This window comes from Scyliorhinus torazame, chromosome 6 (genome assembly GCF_047496885.1).
Source record: "Scyliorhinus torazame isolate Kashiwa2021f chromosome 6, sScyTor2.1, whole genome shotgun sequence".
NCBI lineage: Eukaryota > Metazoa > Chordata > Chondrichthyes > Carcharhiniformes > Scyliorhinidae > Scyliorhinus > Scyliorhinus torazame.
In genome coordinates, this window is record NC_092712.1 from 73,162,431 (window position 1) to 73,182,822 (window position 20,392).

The 20,392-nt window shown below is 41.0% G+C and overlaps 1 protein-coding gene across 1 annotated transcript in view; it reads left to right on the top strand.

Moving 5' to 3' along the window:
* The window catches only part of cul2 (cullin 2), a 90,915-nt gene extending 77,727 nt beyond the window's left edge, over positions 1-13,188 (top strand). Inside the window, exons 15-19 of the mRNA XM_072508324.1 lie at positions 4,275-4,341; positions 6,783-6,989; positions 7,985-8,082; positions 10,510-10,626; positions 12,473-13,188. Coding sequence (XP_072364425.1) covers positions 4,275-4,341; positions 6,783-6,989; positions 7,985-8,082; positions 10,510-10,626; positions 12,473-12,604 — 621 coding nt within the window. The 3' untranslated portion in view covers positions 12,605-13,188. The remainder of the gene's footprint in view (positions 1-4,274; positions 4,342-6,782; positions 6,990-7,984; positions 8,083-10,509; positions 10,627-12,472) is intronic.
* Positions 13,189-20,392: the final 7,204 nt, after the last annotated feature.

A 20,392-nucleotide genomic window follows, 5' to 3' on the forward strand; every position in this document is an offset into this window, starting at 1 on the left:
TCTTTTTGAGGCTTTGCATTTCCATGCGTGTCTATATACATAAGTATAAATAAAATAACACCACTAGTCGGCCCTTGCCTGGATGGTGCCCAAGTAATACTGTAGGCTGGCATGGGCTGCTTTATTATTGGGAGATGTTGGGAATGGAACCGAGCACTGGAATTATCAGTGAACTGCCTCATTCCTAATCTTATCCCGAAGGAATGCTCATTGATGAAAAAGGTGAAATTGGTTCAGCTGAGGAGACTTCAATGTCACCGTACTGCAGTTATGTCTTCTGACAACTGCAACCATTTTTTATTTGCATATTAATGACTCCAGTTGCCCAAGGGTTCCCATTGACCTCTGTTTTGCTGGAGTTGTTTTACACTATACCAGCAAAATGCAGCCTGTATGTTGAGGATGGTGATTGTAACCTCCCCTCTGACATTCGGCTCTTGTGCCCATGTCTGGATCTAATCTGAAGTGGGTCAAACAGAACCGAGTGTCCATCAGCTAGTCATTGGTGCTAGTTAATACTGCTAATTAGTTTTACTTGATGGCTGTGTTCTAAAGCTTCACTGATCAGAATGAGGCTAATAGGACACTGATTACATTTATTTGCTTACATTTATGTCTGATAGGATACAACTGAGCAATCTTCTACAGTGGCAGATAGATGCCAGTTGCATGGCTGAACTGAAATGGCTTGGTATGGGGAAGAGGTGGCTCTGATGCACAGGTCTTTGGCAGGACAGGCTATTGCAGTCAACTGCTCAGTCAAGTTGAATAAACTGAATTGATTGTACATCAATATTTATGATGGTGGAAATCTCAGGAAGATTATTTAATATGCAGTTTTGCCTGCAAGACTTTTCAGGCTTTTGCATTCATGCTGGGTTCTACCATAATTGAAGAGAGGATGTTGATGAATATCAATTGCCTGAAAACCCATTTGTTTGGTTAAGTAATTTGCTTTGCCCTGTTGATATACGACTGATTAGCTCTAACTATGCCCTGCTGCATTTGACGTTTAGCCTTATTTTCAGAAATGCCCGAAGCTAATTCCAGCATGCTCGTCTTAATTCCCGTTTTGACTAAATTTGGTCTCCTTGGTAATGGATGTATAAAAAATACGAAGCTTATAAGATTTTGTTTTGGGACTTTAATTTAGGGTAAAATGGCATTGGGATCATATGACCAGAATTCTAGCCAAATAGAAACTTATGTTGCTGTGTTTTTAAAGGTGGGTTGAGGTGTTTTACTGGGAAGTAGATAGAAGATATTCACATCTGTGGACAGTGATGACTGTGGATAGAAAGTGGTCTCCAAGTCCCTTCGAGAACTGTTAGGAAAGTCGGGTTTTATAAAGTTATACTTCCTAAACTGTCTATTTAATTATAAGCTAGAATGTAGTTGGGGGTTTAGAAGGTCAGTGTTTCTCTCTGGATACAAGACCCATGTAATTCAGATCATCATTGAGATAAGCTTTGAAACGAAAAAGGACCAGAGAAAGCCATTGTAGTGTCTGCATACAGAATTTTCTTTGCATCTCACTGAACATCATAGGTCATTCTGCAAGAATCTGGGAGAGAGCAAAGGGTTAGAGGCAGTCCGTACCGCACCATGCAGAATGCAGGTGGAAGCTCAAGCTCCGATAGAAGAGACCAGGTTCATGAGAGTTTAAACAAAGCTGGGAGATTTGCATGCTTTGGCTGGAGAGAAGAATTTCCAGGGTAGCACTCACTAGGAAAGTGAGTTTGGGGATTAGAAATGATCTTACTGAAAGAGAGGAAAAAGAAGCAAGCCATCGGGAGTCCGGCCCTAGAGAATGCAGTGTCCACTTAAATGACAGTAAAATACATCTGTGGAGGGAGACATTCGTCATGTCAAAAATTAAATTGAGAAATCTTTCAGTAGTTTAGAGTATAAGTTGCCTACTGAAATAGTGTTTAGTTGATGTTGCTTGTAGTTTGTCACCTTAAAAGCTTGACATCTCTGGAAATTTAAATGTCTTTTTAAAAGTTATTGGGCTGCACGAAGATCGTGATAATGGAAGAGTGAGGAATGTGTCAACCATGAATTGTAAAATTATTATGGTGCGTAATTCTGCTGCTGTTCATGGAACACAGCACTTAATGGATGTTCACTTTGGGCTGTGTGATGTATCCTTCCACTGTTGGATTTTTGCCATTAATCAATGGAGGATGTCCTATTGCACAATTGAGGCTTTGTGTTAAAAGGACTGTGAAGTGATCACTGCTATCAAAGCTATCTTTTCAGTTTGGTGAAGATGGCATTAAGTTTGTCACTCCCTCGCTCTTTTCACCTGATGTGAACCCAGCCTGGCACCGAGGATATGGTCAACACCGTCAGGGAATGGTAGGTGATAAAGAGCAGGAGATTTCTTTAGCTATGCTTGATCTGAGACCATGAGATGTAATGGGCTCTGCAGTTGCATTGAGGATTCCTGTCCATGTACCTGCAACCCTAATTGGTCTGGTCTGCCAATAGAACAGGACATTTCCATTGATGATCATGGAGGTATCTTGGCTTACACACAGCAGACTTCAAAATTCAGCTCACTGCATCACTTCATTCCTCCACTCATCATCAGTGGCAGGGTCGTTAACCAAGATTCTATACTTGGCAGTTTTCTTGCTAAACCTCTGTATTCTGCTAAACCTCACCTCGCCCTCAGAAATCTCCCCAGTATTTGCCTTTCCGTACCTATGTTCAGTCAGCTCCCTTGTACTTGAAAATCCTGATCGTATATCTTCAGCCCCTTATGTGAAGTTGCTCAAGGAATTTAGAGTCTGACATCATAGAAGGGAGCCTCTTTTCCCCATTGCTCCACAAATGTTTTCTTTTCAAGTATCTGTCCAAATTGCTTTTCAGAGTTGCTATTGAATCTGTTTCCACCACCCTTTCAGGCAGTGCATTCCAGATCATCCAAATCATTGCATAAAACAAATTCTTCTCATTTATACTCTAAATCTTTTGCTTCATCTGGCTACTGCCAGTAGTTTGTTTCTCCTTATTTTCTTAATCAAAACCCTTCATAATTTTGAATGCAACCATTAATCTCCCCTTAATCTTCTCTGACAAACGAGCTTCACCAGTCTTTCCACATAACTGACATTTCTTACCTCAGATGCCATTCTGGGTAAATCCTCTTGTTTCCAAGTCCTTGACATCCTTCTTAGTGTGCTGCTCCGTATTGAACGCAGTACTCTTGAGACCTAACCGGCGATTTTAAAAGTTTAGCATGATTTCCTGTACTCTGTCTCTGTAAAGCAAGGATCCTATATGCATTTTGTTGGCTTGTCAACTTGAATTGCCACTTTCTACTTTTGAAACCCCAGATCTCCGTTCCTGTACCTCTTTAAAAATGTACCATTTAGTTTATGTTGACTCTCTTCATTCTTCCTTCCAAAATTCATAATTTTGTGAGAGATTTAAGGTTGCGCATGTCATAATTACAGGCAGCCAGAAACAAAACTACTCGGTTTTGAAAATACATGAGAAACAAAGAGACACAGGTAATTGTAGCAGATAAGAATAAAATTGTGTAGGAGTTTACCATATTTTTGTGCGAGAAGAACCATACAGTATATGAATATTATACTTGATATTGGATCATTTAATCAAATTCCATGCTTTGATCCCCTCAATATGTGTATGTGCAAACTAATAGTGGGGGCTGGAATTTGACGGTGATTTTAATTCCTAATTTGTTTCCTATAAAAGATTTAAGGGTGGAATTTACCGGCTGTTCACTCCAGCGGGATATTCTGGTCACGCCGACAACGCAACCCTACCTCTGGTTTCCCAGCAACGAGGGGCGCATTCGACGGTGGGACCAGAAAATCCCGCTGGCGGGCCACCTCTGCCGCTGAAAAACACGCTGCAGATTGCTCAGAAAAGTTTTTATGTTAAATTTAGCAATAGAACTGCTTGGCATTATCATGATTTCAGGAATAGATAATCTGTGACATTGGTACTGTATGGATTCCAACTTCACCTCAAGGTAAAACTCTACTTTAAAAATAAATCATTGAGGTTCCTGGACCAAACTTTTGACCCGCAGGTACTTAACGCCGCAGAACTTGCTTGCAAACTAGTAGGCATTAAGTTTCATAAGCCCTCCACTTGGCCTTTCTCTTCAAATTTGTTGATGAAATAGCGTAGTCATCTTCAAGTTTTCATCAACATTAGTCCAGAATTTTCTAAAAATGCAGTCAAAGAAAGATTTTGAAATGTTTTGTCTAATGTGATCAATTTTCCCCTTGCAGTTTGAACTGTTTTACAACCAGCACTTCAGTGGTAGAAAACTTACTTGGTTGCACTACCTATGTACAGGTAAGCTCTTTGATAATACATCAGTACCAGACATGTTTTTTTCCCAGTAATAATGTATATACATAAATCAGGACTGAAATAAAACTTGCACAGTTTTGTGAAGTGAGTACATTGTGTTCCTAAATATTTCCGTACATTTATAAGTTACTCATCAGTTACAGTAGGACATGCTGGCACAGTGGATAGCACTGCTGCCTCGCAACGCCAGGGACCAGGGTTCAATTCCGGGCTTGGGTGACTGACTATCTGTGTGGAGTTTGTACTTTCTCCCCATGTCTATGTTGTTTTCTTCTGGGTGCTCTGGTTTCCTCCCACAGTCCAAAGATGTTCAGGTTATGTGGATTGGCCATGATCAACGCGCGGTATTATGGGGATCGAGCGGAGCGATTGGGCCTGGATTAGAATGCTCTTTCGGAGGGTGGGTGCAGACTCAATGGGATGAATGGTCTCCTTCAGCTCTGTAGGGATTCTGTGACATTTGAGCCACTGACATTTTTCATTTCATTAGAAAAATTCAAGGGGTATTCTGGAATTTCGGGGAGGCTTTATTTCCCACAAGAAGTGGGAAACAATGTAACTTTCACCTCTTTTCCAGCATATTTTTTCCTCATTAATGGCAAAACTGATCAGAGATGCATTTTGTCCTTCTCATCAAGGTTTTTAATTTTCTGTTTTATTGTTAATCGGCAAAGTTGACAAATTCATCTTACCATTGTACAATTGAGATAGTCTTGGGAAGGTTTCAGCAATATAATGTCCGGTTTAAGTCGCCTTGTTCCCACCTTTTCATAAGTTCATAAGATGTAGGAGCAGAATTAGGCCATTTGGCCCATCGAGTCTGCACCGCTATTCTATCATGGCTGATATGTTCCTCATCCCCATTCTCCTGCTTTCTCCCTGTAACTCCTGATCTTAATCAAAAAATCCTCTTATTGATCATGAACACCATATTTTTGTTTGGATTGCTGTTACCTACAGTGCTACAGACCAAGAGCTGGATGGTGAAATTAGCCAGAGTAATTCTTTTGAACACATGAACTAGGAGCAGGAGTAGGCAGTTTAGCCTCTCGAGCCCGCTCCGCTGATCAATATGATCATGGCTGATCTCACCTTGGCATCAACTCCACCGTCCTGCCCATTCTCGATAAGTCTTCGACCCATTATCAATTACAAATCTGTCTAACTCCTCAAATTTACTCACTGTTCCAGAATCCACCGCACTCTGGGGTAACGATTCCACAGATTCACAACCCTTTGGACAATGTAGATTCTCCTCAACTCTGTTGTAAATTTGCTACCTCTTATCCCAAGACTATGACCTCTAGTTTTAGAATGCCCCACAAGATAGCATTCCTTTGGCATGTTCCAGAAATTCTTGACTTCCAACAATTATTGGAACAGACCACAAATCCCAGGTAGTGCCCATGGGATTGTACAAAGCACTAGTGCATCCCCAGATGGATTATTACGTACAGTTCTGTCCATCATGCCACAGTGAAAAATTATCTAACTTGGATTGGCTACTCAGATGTGTACAGTGAAGAATTGAGAGCCTCAAGAATTTTATTGAGAATACCCAGGCTATAGTAAAATTAAATATTTGGGGAAGTTTTCCAGGCCCACCCGCTGCAAGAATCATTGCAGTTGGGATGGAAAATCTGGAGGATCATTTAATGGTCCGTGGACTTCGGGCAGGAATTTCTGGTCTCGGGGCGAGCGCAACCACAAAATCCCGCCCATATATTTGAACAATCTGTAGAACAACAGGACAGGTACCAATCGAGAAAGGGGAACGGTGAATGGGCAGTTTCAATTTAGCTACTTGTCCCAGGAAGTATATCTTCACATAGAACGTACTTAATGCCTGGAATGGTCTTCTGAATAGGGCAGTGGAGACACCCATTCGAGGCAGTTAAATGAGGTGATGGGGGAAACCAGTGATTTCTGTCGCGGATCGACTAGATAGGTTGATTGGCCTTCCTACTGTGTACTCATGCCATCAGTGTAGTGAGGCAGATAGATTTGGCATGTTCATGAAGAAACTGGCAAGATGTTTGGCAAAAAGAGAGCTATGTGAGAGAATAATTTACAGTAAATATCAATTCTGTATGTCCTTGCATGTCAGAGATTCAGTTCATCTTGTATTGATGCACGATATATCCACACCACATGGACTGCAGTGGTTTCAGAAGACAGTTCACCAACACCTTCTCAGGCAATTAGGGAACAAATAAAAGTGTGTATATAATATTTCTAGTTGTACCATTCAATTCAATTAGAGCGATAGTTTTGCCGTTTTCTGTTCTTTCATTTGAATAACCAGATGGCATTGAAATGTATTTTAATACAACTGTTTCTCAGAATATGAAAACTTTTGAAATACAATGCTTGTACATCTTTTTTTTTTCCTCCTGTGTTTTATTTTTGGTGTGCTGAAAAAGGTGAAGTAAAAATGAACTATTTATCCAAGCCTTATGTAGCTATGGTTACTACATACCAAATGGCAGTGCTGTTGGCATTTAACAACAGTGAAATAGTCACTTACAAGGAGCTCCAAGACAGCACACAGATGAATGAAAAAGAACTTACCAAAACCATTAAATCCTTACTTGATGTAAAAATGATCAACCACGATTCAAACAAGGCAAGTATGTTGATGAAATGGAGATAACACCAGTCTGCTATAGTTTATTACTCTTTCTTCCTTTAATACTGATTTGAAATAATTAATGTGCCATTAATCCTTGTTGTTTGAAATGCTGGAAATAGTTAGTGCGTATAACGTGTGATGCCTGAGAATAATAACAAAACTAAACATGGCGATTAATTTTTTTTCTGGCATAACTGTTCACTTTTGAGAGATTAAATGAAATGAAAATCGCTTATTGTCACATGTAGACTTCAAATGAAGTTACTGTGAAAAGCCCCTAGTCGCCACATTCCAGCACCTGTTCAGGGAGGCTGGTACAGGAATTGAACCGTGCTGCTGGCCTGCCTTGGTCTGCTTTAAAAGACAGCTATTTAGCGCTATGCTAAACCAGCCCCTCCTGTGCAAGAGTCACAGGGAGCAGTCTATTGGAGAGACACTAAGATTATGAAAACAAATGCTATATTTGTAAAATTAGCTGCTCCCTGTGACTCTTGGGTAAATGCATAGGTCAGGAAGATCTTGAGTTTGTTAAAAGGGCTGTACTTTATCAGTTAATTGTCACTGTGTTATGTTAGGAGTGCTTCACTTGTCCTCAGTTCTCCTGGGCTAGGGTGTGTGAATGGGCACAATGTCCAAGGTTTCCATTCTTAATCATTCCTTGACACCCACCCCCAATGCATGTGTATGGCTGTGATTCCTTCATGGTCGGTTAGCATGTCCAGATTTGCCATCGAGGCTCGCATTGTAAAAGCAGAACTTGTAAGAGAAGAGGAAAGGAAAGTTTAGGAAACTTGAATGAAGTAAGCCACCAAATCAACAGATTATTTCATAATAACTCGGGTGTCCAAGTAAGAACACAGGTAGATTTTGAAGTATCCCATCTGCAACAAAATAATTGACTGGGTGCAAATCAGGTGAAAAATAGATTGTCCTCTGGTTGCCTGTTGTTTTAGAAAGTCGTGATTGTATGTATGTTTTCCTCTCTGCAGGAAGATGTTGACTTGGATTCAGTTTTCTCTTTAAATATGGGTTTCAGCAGTAAAAGAACAAAATTTAAAATTACAACTTCCATGCAGAAAGATACGCCACAGGTAAGGCTTATTTTCTTGACGAATCATCTTTATGAAACCAGTTATTTTCTGGTTGAAGTGAGTCCTCAAAAATAAAGGATTTCATTTCCACTTCAATTCTGTTTAACCTTAAATTTTATTTGAGAGAATCATAGAATGGTAAATCACAGGTGATCATTCAACCCATCATGCTGATGCAGTCTTTTGGTAGTTAACAGTAGTTAACTCTGTGCCCTATCATTTTTTTCATAGAATTTACAGTGCAGAAGGAGACCATTCGGCCCATCGAGTCTGCACTGGCCCTTGGAAAGAGCACCCTACTTAAGCCCACGTCTCCACCCTAACCCCGTAACCCAACCTATCCTTTTGGGCACTAAGGGGCAATTTAGCATGGCCTATCCACCTAACCTGCACATCTTTGGACTGTGGGAGGAAACCAGAGCACCCGGTGGAAACCCACGCAGACCCGGGGAGGAAGTGTAAACTCCACACAGTGACCCGAGCTGTTGACTAAGGAGCCTTGATGAGTTACTGCAGTGCACCTTGTAGATGGTACACATGGCTGCCACTGTTCGTTGGTGGTGGAGTGTTTGAATATTTGTGGAGGGGGGAGCAATCAAGCAGGCTGCTTTGTTCTAGATGGTGTCGAGCTTCTTGAGTATTGTTGGAGCTGCACTTATCCAGTCAAGTAGAGGGTATTCCATTACACTCCTGACTTGTGCCTTGTAGATGGTGGACAGGCTTTGGGGGGGGGGGGGGGGGGGGGGGCTGTCAGGGGATGAGTTACTCGCCGCAGGATTCCTAATCATTGACCTGCCCTGGTAGCCACAGTATTAATGTGGCTAGTCCAGTTCTGATTCTTATCAATGGTAACCCCCAGGATGTTTGATTGCGGGGGATTCAGTGATGGTAATGTCATTGAATGTCAAGGAGCAATGGTTAGATCCTCCCTTGTAGGAGATGGTCATTGCCTTGTGTGGCGCGAATGTAACTTGCCACTTGACAGCCCAAGCTGAATAGCCCAAGCTCCAGTCTGAATAACAACTGTTTACCACTACTTTCTCTCTGTTTTCTGCCCTTTAGCTAATTTCTGGAAGAAAATCGGGTGAAATCGTCAGTTGTGTATTGTTTGTTTCCAAATTATTTCGCTTTTTATACTTTATCATTTCCATCTCCAGGCCGTCCAGGTTCGATCCCAGCCCCGGGTCAGTGTGGAGTTTGCACATTCTCCCCGTGCCTGCGTGTGTCTCACCCCACATCCCAACGATATGCAGGGTAGATGGATTGGCCATGCAAAATTGCCCCTTAATTGGGAAAAGAGAATTGGGTACTCTAAATTTATATTTTTTAAAAATCTTTCCACCTCCAGTAAAATCTGTAGTAAATAGCTAATGTGTTTGTATGTGTGCCTGTGTAGTGCCTTGTATGTAGCTTGTTTTCGGACAATTAAAATGAAACCCCTATTTTCTTTCTGGCTGCAATTCTGTATTTCTCTGCATCATCAAAGCTGGATCACGAAAAGAAGAAAAAATTACTGTAGTCATTTCATTTATTGAGGTGACTATTATCATAATTCAACTAGGTATGATCTTTTAAATTGAGTTTGTAGGGAATCCATAAAGTATTGTTTAAGAAACACCAAATGGTTGACTTGACAGACTTTAGGGAAATCAGATGTTCATAACTGTAACCTACTCTTCATGGATGAGCACACATTATTATTCCTAATTCATTAGTAATTAGCCACAGACGCCTAAACGTAGTGTTGAAAAATCCTAAAATTATTGACCAGTTTTCCAGCTGGGGTGTCCAGAACCAAGGGACACATTCTCGGAATAAGGGGCAGGTCATCTAGGACTAAGATCAGGAGGAATTTCTTCACTCAGAGGCTGGTGAACTTCTGGAATTCTCTGCCCCAGAGGGCTGTCAAGGCACAGTGCGTTCAAGATTGAGATCGATAAATTTCTACATATCAAAGCATACAGGAATAGGGGAGGAAAATAGTATGGAAGTAGAAGGTCTGCCATGATCTCATTGAGTGGTGGAGCAGGCTCGAAGGGCTGAATGGCCTACGCCTGCTCCTATTTATTATCTTATGGAAGTTTCAGACTGGAAGCAGGCATTATGTAGCACTGAACAGTTATCAGAAAGCAAAAAAATAAACATCCATTCTCTAGTTGTAGTGTATTGGGAAGAAAACTGGTGAGTTTAGCTTCTGTTCAAAAAGTAAAGTAGATTTTCTGTTTTTGGTTTCTGTTGTACTAACTACTACTAAGTTCTTTGGCCAGTTTAAGAAATGCATTGTTTTGTTTCTTTATTCACTGAATACAGCTGCATGGAATCTTTTTATATATCAATGTATATAACTAAATTACAAAGCATAGCTCACATCAGAGCTCTGTTGACGCAGTCACGTTGGGTTTCTAGTTCTTGTTTCATTGCTTTCAGGAGATGGAACAAACTAGAAGTGCAGTCGATGAGGACAGGAAAATGTATCTGCAGGCTGCTATAGTCCGCATCATGAAAGCACGTAAAGTGCTCCGACACAATGCACTTATTCAAGAGGTAACTCATTCTTTTTAGGTGTGCAGAGTGTTAGCAAAAGCAGAAGATTTGTTAAACAAATTGAAAATATCTGATATCTGTAAATTGAACTGCATTACTCCTAGGGGGCCACATAAATAAATTAGAACATCATCTTTTCACTGAAATCTAGACAAGGCTGGGGGAGGGGGGAAAGTTTCCTCTTTCTCTACTGGCTTTTAAAAATTCATGTGAAATTAATTTAAACAGTCTCAGCTGAGTTCCTAATAGGCACACAGTTCAAACGTAGTTTAGGAAATGGGATTAAAAGCACGTTGTGAGGCTGAATAAAAGAACGTAGATATTTATCTAACCTGCCCTAAATCCACCAGGGAGTGCTTGATGACTGGGTGACAAAAGTAGGACAAGTGTTCCATTCCACAGCACTGACATCATTCGTCTTGAGTACATAAATTGACATGCCCACAAAAATCTTCAACAAGAACACTGTATTGCTCTAATGCTCCTATTGTACCAGGTAAGCATAGAGCAACTGTGTGTGGTTTCTGATAGATAAAATGGATAGACTCTGATGGATTAGATGGTTATGAATGGTGCACCTTGGGGCATCACTGTGTTCTGCACTAATAAAATAGAGAACCTCCCCATGTAATCACAATTTCTTAATTCCTGATATCCTGTACATAATGATTCTAAAGTTACAAAGAGCCCAGTATAATTTTCAAAGAGATAGTCACTTTGTTCATCATAGTTTTTTGATTAATGCTGAAGTAGTTCCTTTTCAGAATGGAAACTTAATAATGATCCCGTTATTTTGGTGTCAAACATCCAAAAAGCAAGTTCACTCTTCGCCCTTATTAATACCACTCGAACCTGTTTCAGGGTTCTAAAGCTGCAGGTGATTTACTAGCCCAAAACTTTGACTCGGAGACCGGATGTACAACTGAAGATGTGCGGTGGAAGTCCTGACACACAGACCTACATGCCCGTCGGACGTTTCACCTTCTGCAAATGTCTCTGACTTCGGTCGGCTCACAACACTTACCTAAATAATAACCCAGGAAATGATGAACAGTTTAAAACCTGATCTAACTCCTAGGTAACTATAGAACTGACCCCTGATCACCCCTCCCCTATTACCTCTCAGACCAGCCGACTCCGCCCCCCCCCCCCCCCCCCCCGACCAGACTAACTCCATTTGCAATCTGACGATGATTGCCACTCATCGAAGGATCTGGGCAGTTTTAAGTTTCTTCAATTTGGCAAGCATCTGACCTTTGCATTGGCTTTTTCCCCATTGGCCCAACTGAAATCAGGAATTACAGCCACATACTAATTCCCTGTCATTTCATACCACATTGTGTTTATTGTGCCAACCAGCAAGATCCCTGAGCAGCAGAGCAGCAATGTAAAATAAAAACTAGTGGCATAATCTCTCTGTTGTTTGAGACCTTGCATCGTGCTGGTTGGCTGCCATGTTTCTCAACATTGCAGCAGTGAATGTACGCCAAAGGAACTTCATTGACTGTGAACTATGTTGGGACGTTCTGAAGTCATGAAGGGCCTTCGATGAAGTGAAAGTCCCTTCCTTCAGAAATTCATTTTACAGAGGTAAATGTAAATCTGAGGTAAAGCTAAGAATAAGAAGATGCTGGAAATTAACAGCTAGCCAGTCAGTATTTGAAGGAGAAATGTAGATTACCATTTCAGTGCAACAAAAAAACTTTTTTGTTCAGAAGCTGATTAACTTGCTGTTCATAGGCAGCATTTTCTGTTTTATTTACCTTTTCTACCATCACTTCAGAAGGATTTTATTTCTTGTTTATCTGTATTGACGACTTCCTAATGCTTGTTCACTTCTCAACAGGTAATAAGCCAATCAAGAGCAAGATTCAACCCTAGTATCAGCATGATCAAGAAGTGCATTGAAGTTCTCATTGACAAACAATATATTGAGCGTAGCCAGACCTCAGCAGACGAGTACAGTTATGTAGCATGATGCAAGCTGTTGGTATTTGGCTTTGTCCGAGTATGGGTGCAAAGACCTGCTGTGTCACTGATATGTTCCTGTGAGATGAAGCAGAGCTGTTGCCTCCACCAGGTTCTTCAGTCCATCACCTGGCAGCCCTTTCTCTGCTGTTTACAGTCTAACCAGTGCCACATTGCAAGTGTCAATGCCTATAGATACCCCAACTCGTCATCACAACATTGCTGTAATGGGGGAGTGCTTTGGTGCCATGTTTATCTCACAGGTGCAGTTGATATATTTTAAAACGTAATTTAAGACTAAACACTGTAACATGGCGGATAAAATAATTGTGTTTACACTGTAAATTTTTCATCCAAGACTGCAGATAACATATGGCACTTGTTCCTTCACAAAATAAAGCCTGTATACTACCTGAGGTATATGTAGGTTTCAGTGAACTAGACCATTACATCAGTGTTCTCTGCAGATCGCCCAGATGAACGAATCTATGTACATCAAAATACAGAAGTTTTCCTGAACTGTCACTACAGGAACATCATGGGGAATGTCTATACCAGTTTGCACTTCCATTAAAGGGATTTTTTTCAGATTGATTTCTTTCAGTGTTTCTCGTGTGCATTGATGATTGTCAAAAGTCCTCCAAAGCCTTAATTATTCAGTCTGAATGCTGCAGTTTTTTTTTGGGGGGGTGGGGTTGGGTTGTCTTTTGGACCGGTGAAAATGGTCATGGCTTTAGTAATATTTTCATTTTTGCCTGAATCTACTCCTCATGCAACAAAATAAAAATCTAAAATATTACACATAACCAATTGATGGTGGAGTTTAAAAAAAAAGCCTCCAGGTCACAGAGCGGCCATGGCAAAGAGGAGGAGGCCTCTGCTGCTATCAGTCTGAATCGGCTAGAATGATCCAATATTTTGGATTTTTCCCCGCCCTCTACCTTCCTTCCAATGGGTAAGTAACTGGCTCCCATCAGCCACCACCCTGTGGATACAGTTGAGACTGAGAACTCATTGAGCTGGGGAGCCATCACTCTGGCATTCCCCACTTACTGATAGTTATCGACTATCATAAATAGTGGTCCACAAGAATGATCCTGTCACAACAGTTCTGATATGATTTATGGTTAGCAACACCAAACTTCTTTGAAACAAATTTCTGTGTAGGTAAATATATCTAACGAAATGATAGATATCTATTATTAACATCCAGCAAAAGATGAATCTGCCACTTGTTAAATCAGGAACTTTGCATGAAAAGATTTTTAACTTGTTAACTTATTTGATCGATGGCTGGTCTGTTAGTTGACTAGTGTACTTGAAGTCTTGGCAGACTTCAACCCTGCATGGTGTTGACAGTTGTAGGTTTTTAAGAGGGTTGGCTATATCCATTATTACCAACAGTGTCCACAATCTCTTTTAAAGACTTATTTTATTTTTTAACTGTTTGGTGTGACCTTTGTATTACCAGTAGCCAAGTGCAGCTGGAATAGTGAGGAATAAAACTGTTTTACTACAGTTTGAGTTTGGCTGTTCTTGCCCTGTGTAAAACCTTTTTTGTTGCAAATGCAGTTTTAAAATCTGAATGTAATTTAGCATTTTGTCTTTTCAAACAAGTATGCGAATTTGAGAAAGCCCATTGACTTAAAGGGCTCTTGCTGCATCCACCCTCACCATGACCCACAGCCTAATCGTAAGATACCGGAGAGCAAGAACGGGAGAGCCCTGTCGCCCAGCAAGGCAAAAGCCTGTTTACATTGGACAGTTGCAGCCAAATGAAATAATTGGTGCTCCAGCAGTGTTCCAATTTCCAGATCCAGGAGGCTGAGGTGGAGCCAACATTAATAGCCAAACTGGAGAGGCCAAAACAGACCACAGTGACATTCAAAATGTAACTTTTCTCTAGAATGATGGTAGACCATGAGGAGCAGAAGTGCTCCCTTGGTCTGGGCAAGGAGTCTTTGGGCCTCCTCATCTCCAACTTTACCATTACCTCCTAGCGCTGGTATGGCTACTCCCCTCAACACCGTTCAAATTTGTTGGGGACCATTCCTTTGCTCCAGCCTGGGCATCACTCCTGCCAGTTATGGGCTGGAGACTCTCCTCCTGTTACTCAAATGAGACATGAGCCGTACGCTGATCTCCATGAGGGGACTTTCCCTCCTGCCCCACACCCCTCCCCTGTTTGCAATTCGCCTCATTAGTTTCTGTTTTAGTGCAGAACAGTTGCTTTGATTTTTCTAAAATTATATGATGCTTTATTTGCATCCTGAATATAGACTGAGGAATGTCTCAGGAATTTAATTGTTTGTATAACCAAATGATATTTGCACATCTAACTTTTTTGTAAAGAAATTATCTTCTTTCTTGCTGTCATTTACACATGAAATGTAATTCTTATAATTGTAGGTCTTGCTTCAAATTATCCTGTCACAAGGTGTAGAATGGGCAAAGTATAAAGTGAACTTTATTGTTTACTGTAAAATCTATTACTTCCATTTTCTGGGATCATTCGGATTTTGATCAGTATTAAATAGGCAAGTATGACCTGGTTGCTGATGAGTGGATTGTAGTTTTTGGAGGGCGAAACTGTCCTGTTATATTCAAGTTCTGTTGCACAACAGAGAATTTAGAAACTCCTCAGTTGCTTTCAAGGTACCAGAACACTTCCGTGATATAAAAAGCATTTTGTAATTCATTATGCCCCCTAAGGAAAGTGTTGCTGAATTTCTGAACCCATTTTACCCCAAAATGTTTCAACGGTCTGTAACCATTTGTTTGCCTCACGATACTAAATTGCAACTTCTCAAATAACAGCAGCCATTTGTATTAAAGCAATGGGTAGGATTCAACGAACAAGTTGGGGCAGGCATTCACAGAAGGCAAACTTAATTGATTACAATAAACCCCAGAATGTTTAACTGGAAGCTACAGCTAATGCATCTTTAAACTAGCAGTTTCAGGGAATTCCAGTTTTGGAATAGTTTTGATGATTAGATTTTTTAAATAAGAGAAACAGTCTCTCTTCCCTTCCCAAAGGACGATTTTTCTTACATTTAGGTCAGGTACCTGCACCCAAGAGCAAAGTTCACTTGTTCAAGTCCATGTTTTTAAGGACCAGTAACAGCTCAGCCTTTTGAGTTGTAAGGTTTTTCCTTTTCTCGCTAGAAGAATGTGTGTGGTCTCAATGTAGCTGCGTTTGGGACGCCTCCCTCTGGCACGCTCTAGATTTTTATATCCAATTGTAATTTGTCCGCTGGATTTGATTAATCTTTCAAAATTGAAGTTGCATCTTGAAAAACTAAAGCCAAATAATTCTGAATCCAAGGGATCTGGACTTTCACCATTTGATAAATTATTTGAAATGGCTAAACCTGAATTTTTAACCCATGTTGTAGTGAGTACATTGTGCAATGCACCGCTAAACTCCACAGTTTGAAATATCTCTGGTTGAGTTCCTGGTTTGTTTTCGGTTAGTTGAGCTCAAACAGTAATTTGAGGCAGTTTATAATTGGCTTCAATTTTCGTGGACCAAGGAGAAAATTTAAAAAAAATCTTGGGTTCTCTTTCCTGATCCAAGTGCTAACTTGTGAAAGTGCATGTGTACAAATATAGAATGAGAATATGATTAGGTTTGGCTGTGATGCTGTCCGCAGTTGACAAGCTTGGCACGATCCATTCTCTAATGAAGACTTGACACCTGTGATCAACCAGAAGACTTTGCATCAATGGAACCCTCCACCACCAGTGAGCTGGGAGAGAAAACTGGACAGCAAAAGAAGCTACAGCAATCTGAGCGACACCCAGAACTAATCTTTGCAAGCTCAATTCCACTAATAAGATGAATGGATGTCCACATTCAGGGTATTTTTTAGCTGGACTGCAACATCTAAGGATTACTGTATATTTAGGGTTTGCTAAATGAAAGTGTATGCAATTTAAAATAAATTGGTCTTCTGTGGCCTTAAAAAATAAATAATGGTCCTTCATTTTCTGATATGCTGAGCTCAAAAAACTGAATTATGTATCACATGAGCAAATGGCATTATTTTACAGAAAATAAGCATATTCAAAGCTGGCTGCTGAAGGGGAGAGTAAATTCATATTTTGTGTATCCGGTTGCAGGTTTCAAGTTATAATCCATAAGTTTCTTTGTGAAATATTTTATTATTTTTGTCAGTGACATTTAAGTACTTCTTCCCCATGAAGCATCTTAGAATGTCCTGGGGATATGAAAGATGCTCAATGAATATATTTTTCTTGTAGATCTTTCAGTTGCATGCACTTTGTAAAGCTGACGAGCTTCTGTCGTTTTTTTTAATCATAAATGAAAGAATTTGAAAAGTTCAAGCTAATGGATTATTTAAACATCCAGCACAATTAAATGGACTAGATCTTAAAGTACTATTATCCTAAATTAGTTGAAGATGCTTAGTTTTAAAAATGGTTCTTGAATATTCGCTGCTCCTTGCGCTCCTGAAGTGAGAAAAACGTGGTGACTGAATCAGTGATTAAAGGTGCAGCCTATCTCTGGTATCTCATCAAGGTTATTTTTCATATGGAGCTGAGATGGCAAGTACAAAATGAGTTACAGGATCAGGGAACCAGTACAATGCACCCTTTTGTCCGCAATTACTGTCCAACTGAGGTTGCATATTAGAGATAAGAATGGGAAACCTGTCCAAATTATCCCTTGACCTTTTGATAAACCCTGGGAAATAATCCAACTGAGGTGCATTTTCACAGAATCATCACAGCATTCAGCCTGTTATATCTGTGCTGGCTCTCCAAATGAGCAATGTACCTAATGCCACTCTCCTGCCTTCTCCCCATAAACTTGCACATTATTATTGTCAGATAATATTCCAATTCCGTCTTGAATGTTTCAATTGAATCTGCATCCACCACACTTGAGTATATTCCCCGATCTTAACCACCCGCTACAAAGGTTCTTCTCGTTACAATGTTTTGCCAATTAGCTTAAATCTGTGCCCTCAGTTCTCGATTTTCCACCTGCGGGAACAGTCTCCCACAGTCTACTCTGCAGACCCTTGACAACTTTGAATACCTGCAAAACAAAATTCTCAATTGTCATGATCCTAGCTGCCGTTAATACTGACTAGTCAGATACCAGAGTGAAACCTGGATTATACATCCAAACTTTTTTTTGTTTAGAAACTGAGGAGGTTAGTTGCTGGACACATTCACAATAAACCTGCCAGTGCACTTTTAACACAGAATAAATTATGTATTAAACAAGACAAATTAATAATGTTGCTCGAGACAAAGAAGTTGGAAAGATTTCAATACAAATACCAGAAAATGATTCAAATTCGCATTCTTTATTTTATCCCAGCAATACACTTACAGACTCAAAACCGCAGCAAAGATTTACCACCATCACAATACCAAAGTATCTTGCTTGGGTTAGCTCGGTTTCAAACAGTTTACTTCCAGCGGATCGGAGTATTCATTTGATACTTAAGTTAGCATATTTCGCTATGAGAGTTCCCTAAACTCAGTTCCAGACCAGGCTTGTAGGAATTCTTATTAGATTATACCTTCTGCCTTCCCTGGTTATGCACACACTAACGAACAGTGTTTCCCTGTCGCTAGGCAGCAACAGTTTTTTCAACTTTTATGGCCAGAATTCTACCCCCCAGCCATCTGGCAGGATTTGAAGCTGTGGGGGGAGTGTAATCTAGCATAAACAGAATTCCCTCCGTGATTTCACGATGGGACAGACAGGGCCTTGACCATTTCCCACCCAGTCTTAATTTTTAGACTATGGGCGCCCAATGGGTGGGAATCAGAAAAATATCTCGTCCTCGATCTCAGGTGGGAAGGTTGGGGTGCCTCCATTAGAAGGCCCTTTCAGACCGGTGTGCATCATCCCTTCACAGATTGTCCACCTAAAACACTCCATGTTACTGGTCATGGACTCTGTGGGTTCTTGCTGATTAATCTGATCCAGGAGCCACATCTTCGACAGCACACATGGCAGGTGTTTCCAGGAGGTGGGATTGGTCCTTGGACTCTAGATTGTTGGTCATCCTTTCTCAGGCTCCTTTTTCCAGGCCTCCTATTGCCGGCAGGTGTCCTCAAAGAATTGTGTCCCTTCAATCAGGAGGTTCTTCCAACTGGGTCTCTTCATGCAAAGGTCTCCCAAGTGTTGATGTCCATGTTGTATTTCTTGAGGCAAGCCTTAAGGGTGCCTTTGAAGTGATTCCTTTGTCCTCATCTGGTTCAGAAGCCTTCCTTGAGCTGGACAAAGAAGATTTGTTTTGGCAGTCGGGACTCTGACATCCTAAGCACATGGCTGGCCCAGTGGAGATTTTTGATGATCATGGCCTCTATGCTGGTGCTCTTGGCTCCTTCAAGGACACGAATGTTACTACTCTTGTCCTCCAAGCTGATCTATCTCAATGAGGATACCTCCCCAAGGCCTTGAGGTGGCTTCTGCATGTAGTGCAAGTTTCTGAGCTGTATAGAGGAATTGGGAGGACAACCACCTTGTACATGAGGATCTTGGTGTCAGTACGGATGTCATGGCCATCAATGATTCCCATCCTTAGATGTACGAAGGAGGTACTTGCGGATTATGTACAACATTGGATGTCCGCAACAATATCTGCCTTGGAGGAGAGGTGGCACCCCAGGTATGGGAAATGTTCCACTTTTGGTAGGATTCTCCACCTTGAGGAAGGGAGATATCGGATTTCGCCATGGGGGTAGGTTGGTAAAGGACTTGAGTCTTTTTGAGGTTGGGGCTGAGACCAATTCTTTGGTATGCTTCCGCAAAGGTGTCAAGTATGGCTTGGAGATTCTCTTCTGAGAAAGTGGAAATGGTGATGTCACCCGCACACTGAAGCTTCACAAATACAGACATAGATACATAGAAGGTAGGAGCAGGAGGGGGCCTTTTGGCCCTTCGAGCCTGCTCTACCATTCATCAAGATCATGGCTGATCATCCAACTGAATAACCTAATCCTGCTTTCTCCCCATAGCCTTTGATCCCATTCTCCCCAAGTGCTACATCCAGCCGACTCTTGAATATATTCAAAGTTTTAGCATCAACTACTTCCTGTGGCAATGAATTCCACAGGCTCATCACTCTTGTGTGACTGATCCTGCCACTGCTTTCTAAATGTTCCGCTATAAAGTCCTTGATAATTGGTTCAAGCATTTTCCCCACTACCGATGTTAGGCTTACTGGTCTATAATTCCCTGCTTTCTGCCTCCCTTTTTTGAATATCGGAGTGACGTGAGCTACCCTCCAATCTGCAGGGACAGTTCGAGTCTATAGAATCCCGGAAGATGACCACCATTGCATCCACTATTTCCAGAGCCACTCCTTAAGCACTCTGGGATGCAGATTCTCAGGCCCTAGGGATTTATCCACCTTCAATCCCATCAATTTTCCCAGCACCATTTCTCTGCTAATATTGATCTCCCTCAGTTCTTCCCTCTCACTAAACCGTTCATTCTCCAACACTTCTGGGATCTGATTTGTGTCCTCATTTGTGAAGACAGAACCAAAGTATGTATTCAATTGCTCAGCCATTTCATTGTCCGTTATTTTCCATTCCCCTGTTTCTGTCTGTAGTGGGCCTACATTTCTCTTTACCAATATCTTTCTCTTCACATATCTGTAGAAACTCTTAGTGTCAGTCTTTATGTTCCCTGCAAGCTTCCTTTCGTATTGTACTTTCCCCTTGTTAATCAATCCCTTCATCCTTCTTTGCTGAATTCTAAACTGCTCCCAATCCTCAGACCTATTATTTTTCTTGGCCAATC